Source organism: Bombina bombina, chromosome 8 (assembly GCF_027579735.1).
Source record: "Bombina bombina isolate aBomBom1 chromosome 8, aBomBom1.pri, whole genome shotgun sequence".
Lineage (NCBI taxonomy): Eukaryota > Metazoa > Chordata > Amphibia > Anura > Bombinatoridae > Bombina > Bombina bombina.
The window spans coordinates 183,255,477-183,274,520 of record NC_069506.1 but is presented as its reverse complement, the minus strand read 5'-3'; the positions used below and the strand labels follow the sequence as shown (position 1 = coordinate 183,274,520).

The 19,044-nt window shown below is 39.1% G+C and overlaps 1 protein-coding gene across 1 annotated transcript in view; it reads right to left on the bottom strand.

The window, feature by feature from the left end:
- Positions 1-19,044, bottom strand: part of ALDH16A1 (aldehyde dehydrogenase 16 family member A1) — a 193,393-nt gene that overhangs the window by 44,257 nt on the left and 130,092 nt on the right. Inside the window, exon 15 of the mRNA XM_053690767.1 lies at positions 10,113-10,298. Coding sequence (XP_053546742.1) covers positions 10,113-10,298 — 186 coding nt within the window. The remainder of the gene's footprint in view (positions 1-10,112; positions 10,299-19,044) is intronic.

The following is a 19,044-nucleotide window of genomic DNA, read 5'->3' as shown; positions in this document are numbered from 1 at the left end:
CAGGGTCAAGAATCCTTCACACTTCTTGTCATCCTGTGAAAACATGTAGGGCCTTAGTTAACATTTGCTAAGACCATCGTCAGGAGGGCAGCAATCAATATGTGAGGCGCAGTGAAAGTTTTGTCCCACCAGTTCCCAATGCTTTAAAGTCACCTGTTAGCTCTACTCTAGAGGCTGACAAGGAATACGGCTACACCCTATGTAAAATAGCACTCACTGGTACCATTATAAAAACAATAAACTCTTGATTGAAGAATCTAAACTAACACCTCACTTTACCTCTTCCTATCACTAACACAGGCAAAGAGAATGACTTGAGTGGGAGGGAAGGGAGGAGCTATATATGCAGCTCTGCTGTGGTGCTCTTTGCCTCCTCCTGCTGACCAGGAGGCGATATCCCACAAGGATGAAATCCGTGGACTCATCGTATCTTAAAAAAGAAAACTTAATTATTGTGTGGATTTAATTTCTCAGTGGAAATAGCTGTTATTGTATCCCTCCCTCTCTAGTGACTCTTCTGTGGACTTCCACATCTTGGGTATTTCTATCCTATACGTCACTAGCTCATGGACTTTTGCCAATTACATGAAAGAAAACAATTTATGTAAGAACTTACCTGATAAATTAATTTATTTCATATTGGCAAGAGTCCATGAGGCCCACCCTTTTTATGGTGGTTATGTTTTTTTTTGTATAAAAGCACAATTATATTTCCAGTTCCTCTTTTTGTATGCTTTTTTTCCTCCTTCTGTTATCACCTCACTACTTGGCTATTCATTAAACTGAGTTGTGGGTGTGGTGGGAGGTGTATTATAGGCATTTTGAGGTATGGGAAACTTGGCACCTTCCTGGCAGGAATGTATATCCTATACGTCACTAGCTCATGGACTTTTGCCAATTACATGAAAGAAAACAATTTATGTAAGAACTTACCTGATAAATTAATTTATTTCATATTGGCAAGAGTCCATGAGGCCCACCCTTTTTATGGTGGTTATGTTTTTTTTGTATAAAAGCACAATTATATTTCCAGTTCCTCTTTTTGTATGCTTTTTTTCCTCCTTCTGTTATCACCTCACTACTTGGCTATTCATTAAACTGAGTTGTGGGTGTGGTGGGAGGTGTATTATAGGCATTTTGAGGTTTGGGAAACTTGGCACCTTCCTGGCAGGAATGTATATCCCATACGTCACTAGCTCATTGACTCTTGCCAATATGAAAGAAATGAATTTATCAGGTAAGTTCTTACATAAATTATGTTTTTGTTCTGGTTTATGATTATATGTATGAATTGGTTTTAATTTAACAATTAAAGTTAAAGTCAATCCTAGCGTTTGTGAAACGTTAGGATTGACCATTGAAACAAATAAAGGGGACTTTCATTTATGAAGTATAACATACTTCATGCAGAAAGCTCCTTTATTTGTTTCATGCGTTCGCCATTTTGAGCTGCTCAGGCAGCCCACGGCAGATCACTGTTTTGCTAAAAGGTGATGTCTACACCTCTTAGCAAATAGCGTGCAGGAAATCTTGCGCCACAGGGAGACAAGCCGGATTTACCGCACGGCGATTGGTTAAGAGGTGAAAACGTCACCTCTCAAGCAAAATAGCGTTCTGCCGTGGCATGCCTTAGCAGCTCAGAGAGGCGAACGCTTGAAACAAAGGAGATTTCTGCATTAAGTATTTTTACTTCATTTTCAGCGTTTGCCACTCTGAGCTGCTGAGGCAGCTCACGGCAGAACACTATTTAGTCAATAACCGTGTGGTGAATCCGGCTAGTCTCCCTGTGGTGCCGGATTTTCCACACGCTATTTGCTAAAAGGTGGTGGGCTGCCTGAGCAGCTCAGAATGGCGAACACTTGAAACAAATAAAGGAGCTTTCTGCATGAAGTATGTTATACTTCATGAATGAAAACATAATTTATGTAAGAACTTACCTGATAAATTCATTTCTTTCATATTAGCAAGAGTCCATGAGCTAGTGACGTATGGGATATACATTCCTACCAGGAGGGGCAAAGTTTCCCAAACCTCAAAATGCCTATAAATACACCCCTCACCACACCCACAACTCAGTTTAACGAATAGCCAAGAAGTGGGGTGATAAAAAAGTGCGAAAGCATATAAAATAAGGAATTGGAATAATTGTGCTTTATACAAAATCATAACCACCACAAAAAAAGGGCGGGCCTCATGGACTCTTGCTAATATGAAAGAAATGAATTTATCAGGTAAGTTCTTACATAAATTATGTTTTCTTTCATGTAATTAGCAAGAGTCCATGAGCTAGTGACGTATGGGATAATGACTACCCAAGATGTGGATCTTTCCACACAAGAGTCACTAGAGAGGGAGGGATAAAATAAAGACAGCCAATTCCTGCTGAAAATAATCCACACCCAAAATAAAGTTTAACGAAAAACATAAGCAGAAGATTCAAACTGAAACCGCTGCCTGAAGTACTTTTCTACCAAAAACTGCTTCAGAAGAAGAAAATACATCAAAATGGTAGAATTTAGTAAAAGTATGCAAAGAGGACCAAGTTGCTGCTTTGCAGATCTGGTCAACCGAAGCTTCATTCCTAAACGCCCAGGAAGTAGATACTGACCTAGTAGAATGAGCTGTAATTCTCTGAGGCGGAATTTTACCCGACTCAACATAGGCAAGATGAATTAAAGATTTCAACCAAGATGCCAAAGAAAAGGCAGAAGCTTTCTGGCCTTTTCTAGAACCGGAAAAGATAACAAATAGACTAGAAGTCTTACGGAAAGATTTCGTAGCTTCAACATAATATTTCAAAGCTCTAACAACATCCAAAGAATGCAACGATTTCTCCTTAGAATTCTTAGGATTAGGACATAATGAAGGAACCACAATTTCTCTACTAATGTTGTTGGAATTCACAACTTTAGGTAAAAATTCAAAAGAAGTTCGCAACACCGCCTTATCCTGATGAAAAATCAGAAAAGGAGACTCACAAGAAAGAGCAGATAATTCAGAAACTCTTCTGGCAGAAGAGATGGCCAAAAGGAACAAAACTTTCCAAGAAAGTAATTTAATGTCCAATGAATGCATAGGTTCAAACGGAGGAGCTTGAAGAGCTCCCAGAACCAAATTCAAACTCCAAGGAGGAGAAATTGACTTAATGACAGGTTTTATACGAACCAAAGCTTGTACAAAACAATGAATATCAGGAAGAATAGCAATCTTTCTGTGAAAAAGAACAGAAAGAGCAGAGATTTGTCCTTTCAAAGAACTTGCGGACAAACCCTTATCTAAACCATCCTGAAGAAACTGTAAAATTCTCGGTATTCTAAAAGAATGCCAAGAAAAATGATGAGAAAGACACCAAGAAATATAAGTCTTCCAGACTCTATAATATATCTCTCGAGATACAGATTTACGAGCCTGTAACATAGTATTAATCACGGAGTCAGAGAAACCTCTTTGACCAAGAATCAAGCGTTCAATCTCCATACCTTTAAATTTAAGGATTTCAGATCCTGATGGAAAAAAGGACCTTGTGACAGAAGGTCTGGTCTTAACGGAAGAGTCCACGGTTGGCAAGAGGCCATCCGGACAAGATCCGCATACCAAAACCTGTGAGGCCATGCTGGAGCTACCAGCAGAACAAACGAGCATTCCTTCAGAATCTTGGAGATCACTCTTGGAAGAAGAACTAGAGGCGGAAAGATATAGGCAGGATGATACTTCCAAGGAAGTGATAATGCATCCACTGCCTCCGCCTGAGGATCCCGGGATCTGGACAGATACCTGGGAAGTTTCTTGTTTAGATGGGACGCCATCAGATCTATTTCTGGAAGTTCCCACATTTGAACAATCTGAAGAAATACCTCTGGGTGAAGAGACCATTCGCCCGGATGCAACGTTTGGCGACTTAGATAATCCGCTTCCCAATTGTCTACACCTGGGATATGAACCGCAGAGATTAGACAGGAGCTGGATTCCGCCCAAACCAAAATTCGAGATACTTCTTTCATAGCCAGAGGACTGTGAGTCCCTCCTTGATGATTGATGTATGCCACAGTTGTGACATTGTCTGTCTGAAAACAAATGAACGATTCTCTCTTCAGAAGAGGCCAAAACTGAAGAGCTCTGAAAATTGCACGGAGTTCCAAGATATTGATAGGTAATCTCACCTCCTGAGATTCCCAAACTCCCTGTGCCGTCAGAGATCCCCACACAGCTCCCCAACCCGTGAGACTTGCATCTGTTGAAATTACAGTCCAGGTCGGAAGCACAAAAGAAGCCCCCTGAATTAAACGATGGTGATCTGTCCACCATGTTAGAGAGTGCCGAACAATCGGTTTTAAAGATATTGTTTGAGATATCTTCGTGTAATCCTTGCACCATTGCTTCAGCATACAGAGCTGAAGAGGTCGCATGTGAAAACGAGCAAAGGGGATCGCGTCCGATGCAGCAGTCATAAGACCTAGAATTTCCATGCATAAGGCTACCGAAGGGAATGATTGTGACTGAAGGTTTCGACAAGCTGCAATCAATTTTAGACGTCTCTTGTCTGTTAAAGACAGAGTCATGGACACTGAATCCATCTGGAAACCCAGAAAGGTTACCCTTGTCTGAGGAATCAAAGAACTTTTTGGTAAATTGATCCTCCAACCATGATCTTGAAGAAACAACACAAGTCGATTCGTATGAGATTCTGCTAAATGTAAAGACTGAGCAAGTACCAAGATATCGTCCAAATAAGGAAATACCACAATACCCTGTTCTCTGATTACAGACAGAAGGGCACCGAGAACCTTTGTAAAAATTCTTGGAGCTGTAGCTAGGCCAAACGGCAGAGCCACAAACTGGTAATGCTTGTCCAGAAAAGAGAATCTCAGGAACTGAAAATGATCTGGATGAATCGGAATATGCAGATATGCATCCTGTAAATCTATTGTGGACATATAATTCCCTTGCAGAACAAAAGGCAAGATAGTCCTTATAGTTACCATTTTGAACGTTGGTATCCTTACATAACGATTCAATATTTTTAGATCCAGAACTGGTCTGAAGGAATTCTCCTTCTTTGGTACAATGAAGAGATTTGAATAAAACCCCATCCCCTGTTCCTGAACTGGAACTGGCATAATTACTCCAGTCAACTCTAGATCTGAAACACATTTCAGAAATGCTTGAGCTTTTACTGGATTTACTGGGACACAGGAAAGAAAAAATCTCTTTGCAGGAGGTCTTATCTTGAAACCAATTCTGTACCCTTCTGAAACAATGTTCTGAATCCAAAGATTGTGAACAGAATTGATCCAAATTTCCTTGAAAAAACGTAACCTGCCCCCTACCAGCTGAGCTGGAATGAGGGCCGCACCTTCATGTGGACTTAGAAGCAGGCTTTGCCTTTCTAGCTGGCTTGGATTTATTCCAGACTGGAGATGGTTTCCAAACTGAAACTGCTCCTGAGGATGAAGGATCAGGCTTTTGTTCTTTGTTGAAACGAAAGGAACGAAAACGATTATTAGCTCTGCTTTTACCTTTAGATTTTTTATCCTGTGGTAAAAAAGTTCCTTTCCCACCAGTAACAGTTGAAATGATGGAATCCAACTGAGAACCAAATAATTTGTTACCCTGGAAAGAAATAGAAAGTAAAGTTGATTTAGAAGCCATATCAGCATTCAAAGTTTTAAGCCATAAAGCTCTTCTAGCTAAAATAGCTAGAGACATAAACCTGACATCAACTCTGATAATATCAAAAATGGCATCACAGATAAAATTATTAGCATGCTGAAGAAGAATAATAATGTCATGAGAATCACGATGTGTTACTTGTTGCGCTAAAGTTTCCAACCAAAAAGTTGAAGCTGCAGCAACATCAGCCAAAGATATAGCAGGTCTAAGAAGATTACCTGAACACAGATAAGCTTTTCTTAGAAAGGACTCAATTTTCCTATCTAGAGGATCCTTAAACGAAGTACCATCTGACGTAGGAATAGTAGTACGTTTAGCAAGGGTAGAAATAGCCCCATCAATTTTAGGGATTTTGTCCCAAAATTCTAATCTGTCAGACGGCACAGGATATAAATGCTTAAAACGTTTAGAAGGAGTAAATGAATTACCCAATTTATCCCATTCTTTGGAAATTACTGCAGAAATAGCATTAGGAACAGGAAAAACTTCTGGAAAAACCACAGGAGCTTTAAATACCTTATCTAAACGTTTAGAATTAGTATCAAGAGGACCAGAATCCTCTATTTCTAAAGCAATTAGAACTTCTTTAAGTAAAGAACGAATAAATTCCATTTTAAATAAATATGAAGATTTATCAGCATCAACCTCAGAGACAGAATCCTCTGAACCAGAGGAGTCATCAGAATCAGAATGATGATGTTCATTTAAAAATTCATCTGTAGGGAGAGAAGTTTTAAAAGATTTTTTACGTTTACTAGAAGGAGAAATAACAGACATAGCCTTCTTTATGGATTCAGAAACAAAAATCTCTTATATTATCAGGAACATTCTGCACCTTAGATGTTGAGGGAACTGCAACAGGCAATCGTACTTTACTAAAGGAAATATTATCTGCTTTAACAAGTTTGTCATGACAATCAATACAAACAACAGCTGGAGAAATAGCTACCAAAAGTTTACAGCAGATACACTTAGCTTTGGTAGATTCAGCACTTGACAGCGATTTTCCTGTAGTATCTTCTGGCTCAGATGCAACGTGAGACATCTTGCAATATGTAAGAGAAAAAACAACATATAAAGCAAAATTGATCAAATTCCTTAAATGACAGTTTCAGGAATGGGAAAAAAATGCCAAAGAACAAGCTTCTAGCAACCAGAAGCAATGAAAAATGAGACTTAAATAATGTGGAGACAAAAGCGACGCCCATATTTTTTCGCGCCAAATAAGACGCCCACATTATTTGGCGCCTAAATGCTTTTTGGCGCCAAAAATGACGCCACATCCGGAACGCCGACATTTTTGGCGCAAAATAACGTCAAAAAATGACGCAACTTCCGGCGACACGTATGACGCCGGAAACGGAAATAGAATTTTTGCGCCAAAAAAGTCTGCGCCAAGAATGACGCAATAAAATGAAGCATTTTCAGCCCCCGCGAGCCTAACAGCCCACAGGGAAAAAGTCAAATTTTAAGGTAAGAAAAAATGGTCAAATCAAAATGCATTATCCCAAATATGAAACTGACTGTCTGAAAATAAGGAAAGTTGAACATTCTGAGTCAAGGCAAATAAATGTTTGAATACATATATTTAGAACTTTATAAACAAAGTGCCTAACCATAGCTTGGAGTGTCACAGAAAATAAGACTTACTTACCCCAGGACACTCATCTACATATAGCAGATAGCCAAACCAGTACTGAAACGAGAATCAGCAGAGGTAATGGTATATATAAGAGTATATCGTCGATCTGAAAAGGGAGGTAAGAGATGAATCTCTACGACCGATAACAGAGAACCTATGAAATAGACCCCTTAGAAGGAGATCACTGCATTCAAATAGGCAATACTCTCCTCACATCCCTCTGACATTCACTGCACGCTGAGAGGAAAACCGGGCTCCAACTTGCTGCGGAGCGCATATCAACGTAGAATCTAGCACAAACTTACTTCACCACCTCCATCGGAGGCAAAGTTTGTAAAACTGAGTTGTGGGTGTGGTGAGGGGTGTATTTATAGGCATTTTGAGGTTTGGGAAACTTTGCCCCTCCTGGTAGGAATGTATATCCCATACGTCACTAGCTCATGGACTCTTGCTAATTACATGAAAGAAAGTTCCCTTTATTTGTTTCAATGGTCAATCCTAGCGTTTCACAAACACTAGGATTGACTTTTATTTTAATAAATAAATTGTGGGTTACTTGGAAGGCATCTGGAGGTTTAAACAAAATGATCTTTATACATGGAAATCACCTAATGCTAAATAAAAATAATAATGCTAAATAAAAATAATGTGTGTAAATAAAACTAATGTGAAATGACTCACTAGGCTGGGAGTGTTGTACATACAATTGTATAAATTATCACAGATTTATAATAATGTGTCTTATGTAAAAGTCAGATGTATCTAATAGTTACAATAAATAAAAGATTAAAAAAAATGTCTTATTATTTTAGCCAATGTTTAGATACTTCTTTCTAATAGCTTAAAACATAGTTATGCACTTTTTCAAAAGGAACATAATATATTTTAATAATAAAACCAAAATATTATATGCAGCAGACCACTCACTTTTAATAAAATATAAGATGCATAGCATCCTATACTCATAATTCAAAGCTTCATACCAATAATGCACCTTTGCTAGAAAAAGGCAAGGTAATACTTTGGTATATTTCACGCGACCATTTCACAACCAAATGCAATCAAATAAAAAAAAAAAAAAAAAAAGGAACTTTTTTCACAAACTTTTTGTTTCTCTTAGAAATTATTTACATACTGCGTATGCAATCATGGCACAAATGTTTGTAAAAGCTTCTCTAGGATCCCCTTCAGAAATAGCAGCTATATATGGCTTGGCCATTGCTTTTTAGTAATTAGAAGGCCGCTAATTACATCTGCGCACCACACTTCGATTATTCGCTGCAATGAAGGGGTCAATTAGGCAGCTTAAAATGCTAAGTTTAGTTTTAGTGTAGAGATTAGCCTCCCACCTGACACATTCACACCCTGATCCTTGCCTGATCCCGCCAAACAACCCTCCTCCACTGGTAACCCCCATCTTAGATACTGGAAGACAGTCTGCCAGTATAAAAACATATGGCTTTTTTTTTTTATAATATATATATATATATTTTTTTTAATTATTATTATATTTTCTGCAGTGTAGGATCCCCCCTTAACCCCAACGCCCTGATCCCCCCCAAACAGCTCTCTAAACCTCCCCCTATAAACTGCTCTATTTTTAAAACATATATATTTTTTATTTTTACCATATTTCTGTAGCGTAGTGTTCCCCCCCTACCCGCGATCTTTAGTTAGGGGGTTCCCACACTGCCAGATCCCCTTTTCTGTAGCGTAGCTGCCCCATCCCTCCCTGTCCCTTTATTTAATCTTTTCCATAGCGTAGGGCCCCTCCCACTCCCTCCTCACCTACTGGGCAGCCCACCCGCACACAGTGTCATTGTCTGTAACGATCAGGCATCTGCCCTCATATGGAGACGGAGAACCGATCGCGCTTCGGCTACATATGTGGCAGATGCCTGAAGCTTCAAGAGCTCCAGCTCTCGGCTAAAACATAACAGTACCACTCAACATCTATATACGTCGGATTGGGTTAAGGGGTTAAAGGGACAGTCTAGTCAAAATTAAATGCTCATGATTCAGATAGGACGAGCAATTTTAAACAACTTTCCAGTTTAATTTTATCATAAAATTTTCTTTATTCTCTTGGTATTCTTTGTTGAAAGCTAAACCTAGGTAAGCTCATATGCTAATTTCTAAGCCCTTGAAGGCCGCACCTGTATTTTGACAGTTTTTCATAGCTAGACAGCTCTAGTTCATTTGTGCCTTATAGATAACGTTGTGCTCATGTCCGTGGAGTTATGTATGAGTCAGCACTGATTGGCTTTAATGCAAGTCTGTCAAAAGAACTGAGATAAGGGGAAGTCTGCAGAGGCTTAGATACATGATAATCACAGAGGCTTAGATACATGATAATCACAGAGGTAAAAAGTGTATTAACATAACAGTATTGGCAATGCAAAACTGGGGAATGGGTAATAAATGGATTATCTATCTTTTTAAACAATAAAAATTCTAGAGTAGACTGTCCCTTTAAATTACATGAAAAGAAGGCAAAATAAATGATTACATTATATTGCAAAGCTATTTTACTATGCATAATCAAGCATTTTATAATACAATCTCAAAGTGTTACAAGTAAAATTGGTTTCAAAGCTGTGTATTCTTATTATTATTCTTATATTTCATTAAAATGGCCCTTTATAAGTTATATTTTCAGTGATCCTTTTCATGATAAGAAACCTTATTTATCGGGTAACTAAAGCCTCTAAATTGGTAATAAAATAAATATGTTTCAGCTTTGCAGAATAACTGAAAATACAAATCTTTAAAACAAACTCAAAAATGTATAAAAAATTACCTGGTAAAAATCTAAAGCTGGCAATGGGTATTTCTCACTTGGAATCACCACCACAGCATTTCCTCGTACAATAGCAGGAGCAAAAAGGCTGACAAAGCTCAGAAGAGGGCTCTCATCTGGGCAAGCTATACCCACTACTCCGACAGGCTCTCGGATCAGCACCGTGGCTCCATAAAGCAATGTTTCCTAAAATTATAAATATATATTATTTGTAGTCACTTTAAATAGGATATATTTTTTTATCAAAGTGATTAAGCTCAAACCACTTTTAGTCCAATATAGGTGAAGTCCAGCTCAGGAGAACGACACAGAAAGTCAGCCAATCAGGAGTAGAAGTCACATGACCCTGACAATCACTGCCTGTGTCCTGCTCATGTCTGAACTAGACTGTAGATATATTTTTAAGCCCTTTGTGGAGATTAAACACAGTTCTTTAGTGTCAATAATGTAAATATTACAAACTACATCATGTAACATTTGTATTAAAATATCCCTTTAATAAGTATATATGCTAGAGAGCTGCACACTCCAGTTCCAGAAGTGAAAAAGATTTATTGACAAGCAACATTTCGGGGCACCCGCCCCTTTGTCAAGCTAAATACAGACTGCACACAGTGAACATTTAAGCCCATATCCAATGATAGGCTGACCAATCACAATTAACAATTGACATAGTGGGAGAGGTTACAAAATATCACAGTTTAACACATCTTGGTTTCAATGTTAACCCTTTCTTAACCACAATAACTTTCATTATATATATATATATATATATATATATATATATATATATATATATATATATATATATAAATATAAAAAAGCAAAGTCCTGTGTAGGAATGCACACCATATATTTAGTAGCAGCTGCTAGGGTGCAATGTCAAAACAGTATGTACTATGCAAAAAAGGCAGCACTCACTGGTCATTTGTAAGTAAAATTTAGCTTTTAATAATACAAAAAGTTAAAATCTTGGGAAAAACATGACGTTTTGATGCCTAACTGGCATGTTTTTCAAATGTCCCAAAAGGTAAATCCAAAGTGGTCACACCAGCTATGTGGTGTTCCCCATGAGAGCATGCTAGAGCATCTATCAGTACTGACTGAGGATCCCTTGACCTGGACCCGTACCAAGGAAGTTTGGTGTTCTGACGAGACGCCATCAGATCCAATTCTGGTGTGCTCCATAGCTGAATCAGTTGAGCAAACACCTCCGGATGGAGTTCGAACTCCCCCAGATGAAAAGTCTGACGACTTAGAAAATCTGCCTCCCAGTGCTCTACCCCTGGGATATAGATTGCTGATAGATGGCAAGAGTGAGTCTCTGCCCATCGGATTATTCTGGAAACTTCTATCATCGCTAGGGAACTCCTTGTTCCCCCCTGATGATTGATATAAGCCAAAGTCGTGATGTTGTCCGACTGAAATCTGATGAATCTGGCCGAAGCCAGCTGAGGCCACGCCTGAAGAGCATTGAATATTGCTCTTAGTTCTAGAATATTTATCGGTAGGAGGGCCTCCTCCTGAGTCCACAAACCCTGTGCTTTCAGGGAATTCCAGACTGCACCCCAGCCCAGTAGGCTGGCGTCCGTCGTCACTATAACCCACACTGGCCTGCGGAAACACATTCCCTGGGACAGGTGATCCTGTGACAACCACCAAAGAAGAGAATCTCATAATCCCCATTCCACTGTCTGAGCATGCATAGTTGTAGTGGTCTGAGATGTAAGCGAGCAAACGGAACTATGTCCATTGCCGCTACCATTAGTCCGATTGTCTCCATACACTGAGCCACTGACGGCCGAGGAATGGAATGAAGAGCTCGGCAGGTGGCTAAAATTTTTGATTTCCTGACCTCCGTCAGAAATATTTTCATGTCCACTGAGTCTATCAGAGTCCCTAGGAATGAAACTCTTGTGAGAGGGGAAAGAGAACTCTTTTTACGTTCACCTTCCACCCATGAGACCTTAGAAAGGCGAAAACGATGTCCGTGTGAGACTTGGCTAGTTGGAAAGTCGACGCTTGAATTAGGATGTCGCCTAGGTAAGGCGCCACAGTTATGCCCCGCGGCCTTAGAACCGCCAGAAGGGACCCTAGCACCTTTGTGAAAATTCTGGGAGCCGTGGCCAACCCGAAGGGAAGAGCCACAAATTGGTAATGCCTGTCCAGAAAAGCGAACCTGAGGAACTGGTGATGATCTCTGTGAATAGGGATGTGTAGAGACGCATCCTTTAAGTCCACGGTGGTCATATATTGACCCTCCTGGATCATTGGTAAAATAGTCCGAATGGTCTCCATCTTGAAGGATGGGACTCTGAGGAATTGGTTTAGGATCTTGAGATCTAGGATTGGTCTGAAGGTTCCCTCTTTTTTGGGAACCACACACAGATTGGAGTAGAACCCCTGCCCCTGTTCTGCTTTTGGAACTGGGCAGATCACTCCCATGGTATATAGGTCTTCTACACAGCGTAAGAACGCCTCTCTTTTTTGTCTGGTTTACAGACAATTGAGAAAGATGGAATTTCTCTCTTGATTTAGAATCTATGAAATCTAGAAGATACCCCTGGGTTACGATTTCTACAGCCCAGGAGTCCTGAACGTCTGTTGCCCAAGCCTGAGCAAAGAGAGAAAGTCTGCCCCCTACTAGATCCGCTCCCGAATCGGGGGCTACCCCTTCATGCTGTCTTGGTGGCAGCAGCGGGCTTCTTGGCCTGTTTACCTTTGTTCCTAGCCTGGTTAGGTCTCCAGACTGACTTGGATTGAGCAAAATTCCCCTCTTGCCTTGCAGCAGGGGAAGAGGAAGTGGGACCACCTTTGAAGTTTTGAAAGGAATGAAAATTATTTTGTTTGGTCCTCATCTTATTTGACTTATCCTGAGGGAGGGCATGACCTTTCCCTCCAGTGATATCTGAAATGATCTCTTTCAGTTCAGGCCCGAATAGGGTCTTACCCTTGAAAGGGATGGTCAAAAGCTTAGATTTTGATGACACATCAGCTGACCAGGACTTAAGCCATAACGCTCTACGCGCTAAAATGGCAAAACCTGAATTCTTTGCCGCTAATTTAGCCAGATGAAAAGCGACATCTGTAATGAAAGAATTAGCTAGCTTAAGAGCCCTAATTCTATCCAGAATATCATCTAATGGGGTCTCCACCTGAAGAGCCTCTTCCAGAGCCTCAAACCAAAAGGCAGCTGCAGTGGTTACAGGAACAATGCACGCTATAGGTTGGAGAAGAAAACCCTGATGAACAAAAATTTTCTTTAGGAGACCCTCTAATTTTTTATCCATAGGATCTTTAAAAGCACAACTGTCCTCAATAGGTATAGTTGTACGCTTAGCTAGAGTAGAAATAGCTCCCTCCACCTTAGGGACCGTCTGCCACGATCTTCTTAAAAATAGGAGGGGGAGCGAACGGATATCTGGTCCATCCCACTCCTTACTAACAATGTCTGAAATCCTCTTAGGGACCGGAAAAACATCAGTGTACACAGGAACCTCTAAATATTTGTCCATTTTACACAATTTCTCTGGAACTACAATAGAGTCACAATTATCCAGAGTCGCTAAAACCTCCCTGAGCAATAAGCGGAGGTGTTCTAGCTTAAATTTAAAGGCCGTCATATCTGAGTCTGTCTGAGGGAACATCTTTCCTGAATCAGAAATCTCTCCCTCAGACAGCAAATCCCTCACCCCTACTTCTGAATATTGTGAGGGTACATCGGATACGGCTACTAAAGCGTCAGAAGGCTCAGCATTTGTTCTTAACCCAGAGCTACTGCGCTTGCCTTGCAACCCAGGCAGTTTAGATAAAACCTCTGTGAGGGTAGAATTCATAACTGTGGCCATATCTTGCAAGGTGAAAGGATTAGACGCACTAGAGGTACTTGGTGTCACTTGTGCGGGCGTTACTGGTTGTGACACTTGGGGAGAACTAGATGGCATAACCTGATTTCCTTCTGTCTGAGAATCATCCAGCGCCAAACTCTTATAAAAGTCAAAATATGCTGTTTGCAATTTATAGATATATCAGTACATGTGGGACACATTCTAAGAGGGGCTACCACAATGGCTTCTAAACATATTGAACAAGGAGTTTCCTCAATGTCAGACATGTTGAACAGGCTAGTAATGAGACAAGCAAGCTTGGAAAACACTTTATTCAGTGAAAAAACAACAATTTTAAAAAACAGTACTGTGCCTTTAAGAGAAAAAAAGGCATACACAATATGCAAAACTGCTTAAAAATGCATCAAACTTTTCGAATTTTTTACAGCAGATTCAATAAGCTTTAGTAAGATTGCCCCACAAGCAAATGAAACATTTAAGCCTTAAATATGGTAACCGGATTGACAAAGTGCCAAAAAACTGAAAAAACCCTGTCAGCACCTTGCCACAGCTTTGTTGTGGCGCCTACCTGCCCTTAGGGATTGGAAATGTGGGATAAAAGCTTTGTTTTGGCCCAAAAAGTTCACCAGGACCCTCCGGTGTTGTAGCTTGCTGCTTGTCAAGAGAAAACAACTGCGCAACTGGGGCGCGAAATTAGGTCCCGCCCAACGCACTCGATGTTTCTAAGGCCTCCCAAAAACACACAAAGCGTTTTAGCCAGCCATGTGGGTTCTAAAACCCCAAAAAGCTAAGTTTACCCTCAATAAAGTTGTCCCTCAAAAGTTTATTAACAGCACTCCCAGTACACACAACCGTTTGTTCATATCATTCAAACTGAGTGTCAACCATAATTTCAATTTGCCCTTTATGCAAGCTTAGTAATGCCACTATAAGTCTAGGATTACTGCTTACCCTTACCCTCATGGGGATACTGTCAGCCTTTCTGAAATATCACAGTCTCTCCAGAAAAAATGACTGAACATACCTCATTGCTGTATAGCATGAAACCGTTCCTCACACTGAAGTTTCCTGTACTCAGCCTCTGTGGGAACAGCATTGGATCTTAGTTACAAATGCTAAGATCATCATCCTCCAGGCAGAAGTCTTCATCCATCTCCTGCCCGGAGTAAATAGTACACACCGGTACCATTTTAAAATAACAAACTCTTGCTTGAAGAAAATAAAAACTAACAGTTTATCACCTCTTTCACTTTACCCTTCCTGCTTAGAGCCGGCAAAGAGAATGACTGGGGGGTGGAGTTAAGGGAGGAGCTATATAGACAGCTCTGCTGTGGGTGCTCTCTTTGACACTTCCTGTTGGGAAGGATAATATCCCACAAGTAAGGATGAAACCGTGGACTCGGTATATCTTGCAAAAAAACCAAACAAACAAAACAGAATACCCTTCTAGATAAATGGATTTAGACCAAACTCCCTATTTATACCCTTTGGGTACAAAGAATCCATTTTCCAGATGCACCTGGTCGCTTTATACAGCAAGTCTTTTTGCCTGTCCCCTTCTCTAGCTTTATGTTTAGCCTGGTTGAGACCATAATTCTTAATTGACTTACATAACGTCCCATTTTGTGGAAGTGACATGGTACAGGTAAATCACTTAATTTTGGGTTTCTTATAGTTGACTTGTCTTGTCCTATGCAGTCCCCCACCCTTTGGGTAGTCTCCCCAATATATAGTAGCCCAAATGGGCATTTAAGGGCATAGACCACATAGGAAGAGTCACATGTATAGAAACCTTTGATTTTATACTTGAAACCTGTGTAGGGATGTAAAATATCTCCTCCTTTTATGACACTATTACAGTGAGCACATCCCAGACATGGGTATGTGCCATGTTTCGTTTTACCAAACCGTCTTCTTTCTGAGAGGGTATTTTTGCTTTATCTATTCTCTTGCCACTAGTGTGTCCCCTGCGGTATGCTGCTCTAGGTAGTTGTTCAAACTCCTCAATCTCTGGGCAGGAATCTTTCAAAATATGCCAATTTTATTTAAGAACCTTGCAAATTTTGTTACTTAAAGGGTTGTAGGTACATACAAACGTCAACTTCTTTTCTGGGGCTCTTGCTTTTCTAACCTGCATATTAGATCTGAGATCTGTCAATTCAGTTTCACTATAACCATGTTCCTCAAATTTTTGTTGCATTTCATTAAATCTTATTTCCTTTTTTACAGGGTCTGTTACAATCTTATCTACCCTGAGGAATTGTGATTTTGGTACTGACTTGAATACATTTGGGGGGTGAAAGCTTTTCCTGTGTAGGAGTGTGTTTCTATCTGCGGTTTTTGTGTAGAGGTCAGTTTTGAGCAGCAGGCCTTCTTCTTTATATACCATTGTATCTAAAAATTCAATTCGATACACATCCTGTTTTGATGTAAACTTTATAAAAGGGACATCTGTCTCGATTTCCAATCTGAATTTTTCTAATAGCTCTTAGTGACCTGTCCACATTATAAATAAATCTATATAGCGGAACCATGTTAAACAGTGTGTTTTGTAATTTTTGTTAGTGTATACCACCCTTTCCTCAATACTGTCCATAACTAAGCAGGCATATGATGGGGCTACATTGGACCCGATAGGTGTCCCTGTTTTTGTAAATAAAATGTACCATTGAATTGAAAATAATTTTGTGAACAGTTCAACCATAAAGCTAAATTAGTTGACTGTTGTACTTTCCACATGCTTTCAGCTTGTTTTCAATGCATTCTATACCCACATTATGTGGGATTAATGTATGAAGACTAGATACGTCCCATGTGGAGAGTACAGCATTATCTCCCAAGTTTTTAAATTCTTTGATTTTTGTCAGAAAATCGTTAGTGTCGTAAGCATTATCTAGTCATATTTTATAATTGGTGGTATTCATAATAACTATAGCCCCACATTTATCAGCATCTTTAATGGTTATTGAGGTATAATTTTGCAGTTTCTTTAAAGCCTCTCTTTCAATTGCTGTAAGATCACACCTTTAATTATAACCACATTTGTTATCAAATTTTTTAACCTGTTGTTCAACCATCTTGATGTATGTTTCAACACCATGGTTATTGCAGGGAGGGTTAAAATAACTTATTGCCGAGCCCTACTCCGCCACATCAATTTCCCCCCGTTGTCCACTGTATCAGTTCCCATTTTGGATTCTATGTATCCAAAGGGTATGAATAGGGAGTTTGATCTAAATCCATTTATCTAGAAGGTTATTCTGATTTGTTTTTGTTTCAATTTCGGTATTTCGTATTTCTTATTTCTCTTAGCCACAATTTTGTGTTTCTTCTGTGCTCCTTACCTTGGAATTTATATAGGCTGTGTATATGTGTGTGTATATATATATATATATATATATATATATATATATATATATATATATAATGAAAGTTATTGTGGTTAAGAAAGGGTTAACAGTGAAAAAAATGTGATATTTTGTAACCCCTCCCACTTTGTCAATTGCTAATTGTGATTGGTCAGCCTATCATTGAAAATGGGCTTAAATGTCCACTGTGTGCAGTCTGTATTTAGCTTGACAAAGGGGAAGGTGCCCAAAACGTTGCTTGTCAAATATTTTTCACTTCTGGAACTGGAGTATGCAGCTTTCATGTGTTCATATATATATTGGAGCAAGAGGGTAAACTCCTTAAGCTAGCACCCACTCATGTGCATTTTGAGAAATGTATACAAGGGAATGCTGGTCCTAACATATATATCTTCCATATATGCTAGAGAGTTTCACACTAGCAAAATCACACCTTAAAGGAAAGCAGATACAGTAAGCCATTATAGCTATCATCAATAACATGCTCCTCAAAGTGGACGGACAGAAGCATTTCCTAAACAAAAGTAAAATCTGTAAAAAGCTGGTCCTTTGCTACCCTGGGGTCACACATGTCTTACAACACATAATCCAACATAACAAGAGGATATTTGGTAAATATTTTTTAACTTTATAGCAAGACCTGGCCTTACTAGAAGAAACCATGCAGTGTCTGTATGCAGGTTTTTGAGCTGGAGATTTACTGTTGTCATTTGAGTTTTTCTCAAAAGTTTAAAAAAACCTGAGACTTTGCTAAACGTCATTATTGTTTGCATCTTTCTACCTGAAGGGTTAAAAAGCTAGAGAAAACTCAATATTTTGGTCAGACTTCATCAGAATCATCACTAGCATATCTATATGGACATAACAGTTTGGAAGATTTCCATATTTAAAAAAAAATACTCTTAGGATATCTTTATCAATAAAATAATCAGCTTGCAGACGTATTTCACTACTGAATAATGTTTCTACCGGGAAATGGGGACCTCTCACTCTTCCTTGCTGTTTGATGAAGGATTTTGCTTGAAAGATATCTGCCATTATTTTTCATAGGAATCTGCATATCTTGCTGAAAATGCCAAAAAACAGTAATGGCAGCAAAATTTCAAAAGGAAATTTGCTGGAGGACTTGTCTCCTGGGCATATCACATATCCTAAAATATTCTCTGACTCAATAGAGCGCCTTATTACCTGTAATCTGTGGAAACATTAATTATGGCTTCAGCAAGGACTCAACATTTACAAGAATGGGGGATTTTCTCAAATGGTTAATTCCCTCTACTTCCATATTACATTTAATAGAACATGGATTATTTTGAAGATTTTTTTTTTCTTTGTGCAAGTATATTAGCACTGGGCATACACATCTACATTACCACTTATTGCTGTCATTGCGTTAAGGACATGTCCTAGAGCAAAAACATCATATAAGCTTGAAACTGTATATCTAATGTGGAATGAAGGACACTTCTCCGTTTGAATCCTAGGTTTGCAAGTTTGGAGTAAGTAATTAGTCACTATTAAGTAGCTTTTTTGATAATGAAAAATATGAATATGCAATTTTCAGACTTTTGGGAACATGCTGGAAGAAACTTCAATGGAGAAAGGAAAACAATGCAAAATGATTGTTTTAAAAAAGCAAACCTAAGTTGTAAGCATCCCCAATCCCCCATTTTTTTAAAATTCTCTAATGGGCTAGAGTTTTCTGTTATTAAAGTA